The following is a 3,250-nucleotide window of genomic DNA, read 5'->3' as shown; positions in this document are numbered from 1 at the left end:
CATGTGAATATGACTGAAAATTTTCATTTTTTCTGAAAAGGTGGTGTCTATTTACTTGTGACCACGCTGTGTATATTATTGATTCTTACACTCGAGGATCTTCTACAACTTTTGAGAATAGGTAGGAGTACGGCAATATATATTTAACAGTATAAATTATGTACATTTCTAAATATGAATTTAATTTAAGCAAACATCTATTTTAAAACATACATATATATATATATATAATAAATCTGGCACAGAGGAGTGATACTGGTTCTGAGAAATTCAACTCACATCCCCGTATGGCACAGTTACAAATGGGGAATTCATTGATAGATTGGGTGTTTATTTTTAGTACCTTAAATGCTTCTCTACTAAATTTAAAGGTACATATTAGTAACATAAATGCTACACATTCTTTAAATCTTACATAAATTCACTTGGTGAGTAAAGACAACTAGAAACAACACACATATAATATGGATACTCAATTCTACACAATCACTTTAATTAAATGTTTTTTTTTTGTTGTTTTTTTGCCGATCAAAAATCAAGTATAATATCTAAAGTTTTATGAACCGTGATGTTTGTTGTTGTGGTTGTTTCCAAAGTAATGTATTAATGGGTTTTCCATAAATATAAACAGGTTTCAAAATAAGTTTAAAGATATTGAAAGAAAAGAAATTAGTCTTTATAATGACGGTGTAATTCGTTGTGGTGAAGAGTCAAAGCCATCAAAGAGGGAGTTCTGTTACTAAAAGTAACACTAAGCGTTAGAAAACCACAGTGATTTCTATAACATTTACGTAAATTAGTCAGTGCACTGAAATTGAAAACTAGTTAACGTGAGACTACTTGGTTCATCGTGGTTATAACTTGTATGACTGAGAAATGTGATTACTTAAGTTCCCTACTGAATCTATTTGGGTTTGAAACTTGAAAATTTATTTGTTTCAGTAAAACTATTAGTATTAGTACTACTTGTACTATCTTTTTATTAACATGAGCACTTTCAGAGGGAAAGTTGCAGAGTACAAGTTAATTGCTATTGATAACTTTGAATCGAAGAATTATGATTCTACGGTTTATTTTTTGTCTCACTGCCATAAAGGTAGGTCCTAAACTGGCTCCAATGTCTAAGTTAGGGATTTCTTTTTTTGGGGGTCAAGACGTTAACCCAGCACTTAACCGTTAACGTTATATCTTATTCTTAGGAATGTGTATTGTATTATTGTATATATATGTAATATATAACGTGCTGGTAAGTTTCAAAACATGTTATTGCATTGGAAAGAAAAAGAAGTGAAGAATTATTCCCCCCACACGAACTCAAACGTAGAAACTGTAATGCATATTCCTAATCACTCAGGCTGTCCATAGGTTTGGGCATTGGTTTTCATACCATGTGTCAGACTGATATAAATGTGAGAAATAACCTGATGTTGTACCTGATGATGACAAAACCTTGTTGAAACGTTGTACATTTGCTGTTATGTTAAACTTATATTAAAATGTTTCTTCATTACCCATTCAAGCCGTCTCCAAGCATTAAATGTCACATATGTAAATTTCAGGGTATGTTTGAAAGAAAATTTTTTTAAGTTTTTTCTGGCATTATTGGGTATCAAAGCCTTAATCCCAAATTTAGAGGCAACCACCTTAACCACCAGGCTATGCCAGCTGAAAGAATTCTAATCTAACAGATCTAAAAGTCAAACCTATTCATTGGTTAAGAGTGTAGCCCAAGATTTGGCATTGAATGCTGGCAACAGTAGCCTATTTCTGGTCAACAGCTCAAAATTGGGAATGGCAACAGGTATCTTTAGAAGCTTTGCCATAATTCATGTAAACTTTTTTTTCATACAGCTTCAGACACATAACAAGTGAACTCTCACAACACATTAGCTGGTACTATTTCAGCTGGTGGGACATAATACATATGTTCTGGCACACAGCTTATGACACTGATGGTCTTACCTAGTGGTCATTGGATAAGTAACTAGCCAAAGTGGTGTCTGTTGTTTGTATTTACCTTGTTTGGACTTAAAAATAGCTTAGCTTTAACTTGTTATGGTGCTTGCTTATTGTATGCTATATATATAATCAATGTTACTTTATTTGGGGCATGTGTACTCCTGAGCCATAAATCTATATAAATACAATAGTACTGTCTGTTGTATTTTCATGTAACTACCTTGCAGGGTGTGGATGGATCTTCACCAAAATTGGTATGGAGGTTCATTAGGTCAATGGGGAGATGCAAACAAATTTTCAGTTTTGCATTTTTTATGGCTGTTCTGGCATTTTTTACCACTACATCACCTCTTGTAGATGTATGTCATTATATAAAAGACTGTTTGGTTTAAATATTAGTGATTAATTTATATTTGTGAGTGAATACTTTATTATTTTCAAGTTTTTTTATAATAAGAGTTAAAAGCAGACAATTGTAGAAGGTTTTGTTAATAACTAATTTGTGTCGAGAATAAAAAAATGTTGCCAGACGACTGTGTAATAAAAATATAAATAGCGTGAGACAGACAGTTGCAGACCAACAACAATAGACAGATAATAGCAAAGGAGAATATAGCTGTGTGAAGTTAAATACCATAGATGTGATAGGCATAACATTTAATATGTTACTGTGAAACTTACAGTATAAAAAAAGATAAGAAGGATAATTTTATTTCGCCAAAGTGTGGTTCTAAAGTAATTGAGCCAGCCTGGGTAAACTTTGACAAAAGGAACAGAGGATCTTCAGAAGAAAGAAGACCAAATAAATTAAGGTAACTTGTGCCACAACTGTAAGTGAATCACACACAGAATACTAGTATGATAGTAATATAGAGAAGATAGTTCGACCTGTCAACTGAAATTCTAAAGTAATTGAATAGGCCTAAGTGAGCTTTTGACCCCAAAACCTGCACTCCATTCATAGAAAGTGATGCTTTGAATTTGGTGGGACATCAAAGGAGGAATTCATTTCAAACTCATCAATCCACAGGAAACTGTCAATGCAGAGATCTATAGTCAGCAACTGGAACATTTAAATCAGAAATGCCCTTCATTCATCAATCGTAAAGGTGTTCTTCCTCTCCATGACAGTGCATGTCCACATGTGGCACATTTTATGCAACACAAGATTATGGAGTTGGGTTGGGAAGTTCTCCCCCTCCCACCATATTCTCCTGATATGGCACCATCTGATTACCATCTTTTTCGATCGCTGCAACACCATCTTAATGGGAAAACGTTTGCAAATGTG

General features: G+C 33.5%; 1 protein-coding gene across 1 annotated transcript in view; it reads left to right on the top strand.

The window, feature by feature from the left end:
* Positions 1 to 771: 771 nt before the first annotated feature.
* LOC106474705 (protein artemis-like) overlaps positions 772 to 3,250 on the top strand; it is an 18,144-nt gene continuing 15,665 nt past the window's right edge. Inside the window, exon 1 of the mRNA XM_013935397.1 lies at positions 772 to 1,096. Within this exon, the coding sequence (XP_013790851.1) occupies positions 988 to 1,096 (109 nt within the window). The 5' untranslated portion in view covers positions 772 to 987. The remainder of the gene's footprint in view (positions 1,097 to 3,250) is intronic.

The sequence above is a fragment of the Limulus polyphemus genome, unplaced genomic scaffold (assembly GCF_000517525.1).
Source record: "Limulus polyphemus unplaced genomic scaffold, Limulus_polyphemus-2.1.2 Scaffold7566, whole genome shotgun sequence".
Classification (NCBI taxonomy): domain Eukaryota; kingdom Metazoa; phylum Arthropoda; class Merostomata; order Xiphosura; family Limulidae; genus Limulus; species Limulus polyphemus.
This window is presented reverse-complemented; position numbering and strand designations above follow the sequence as displayed.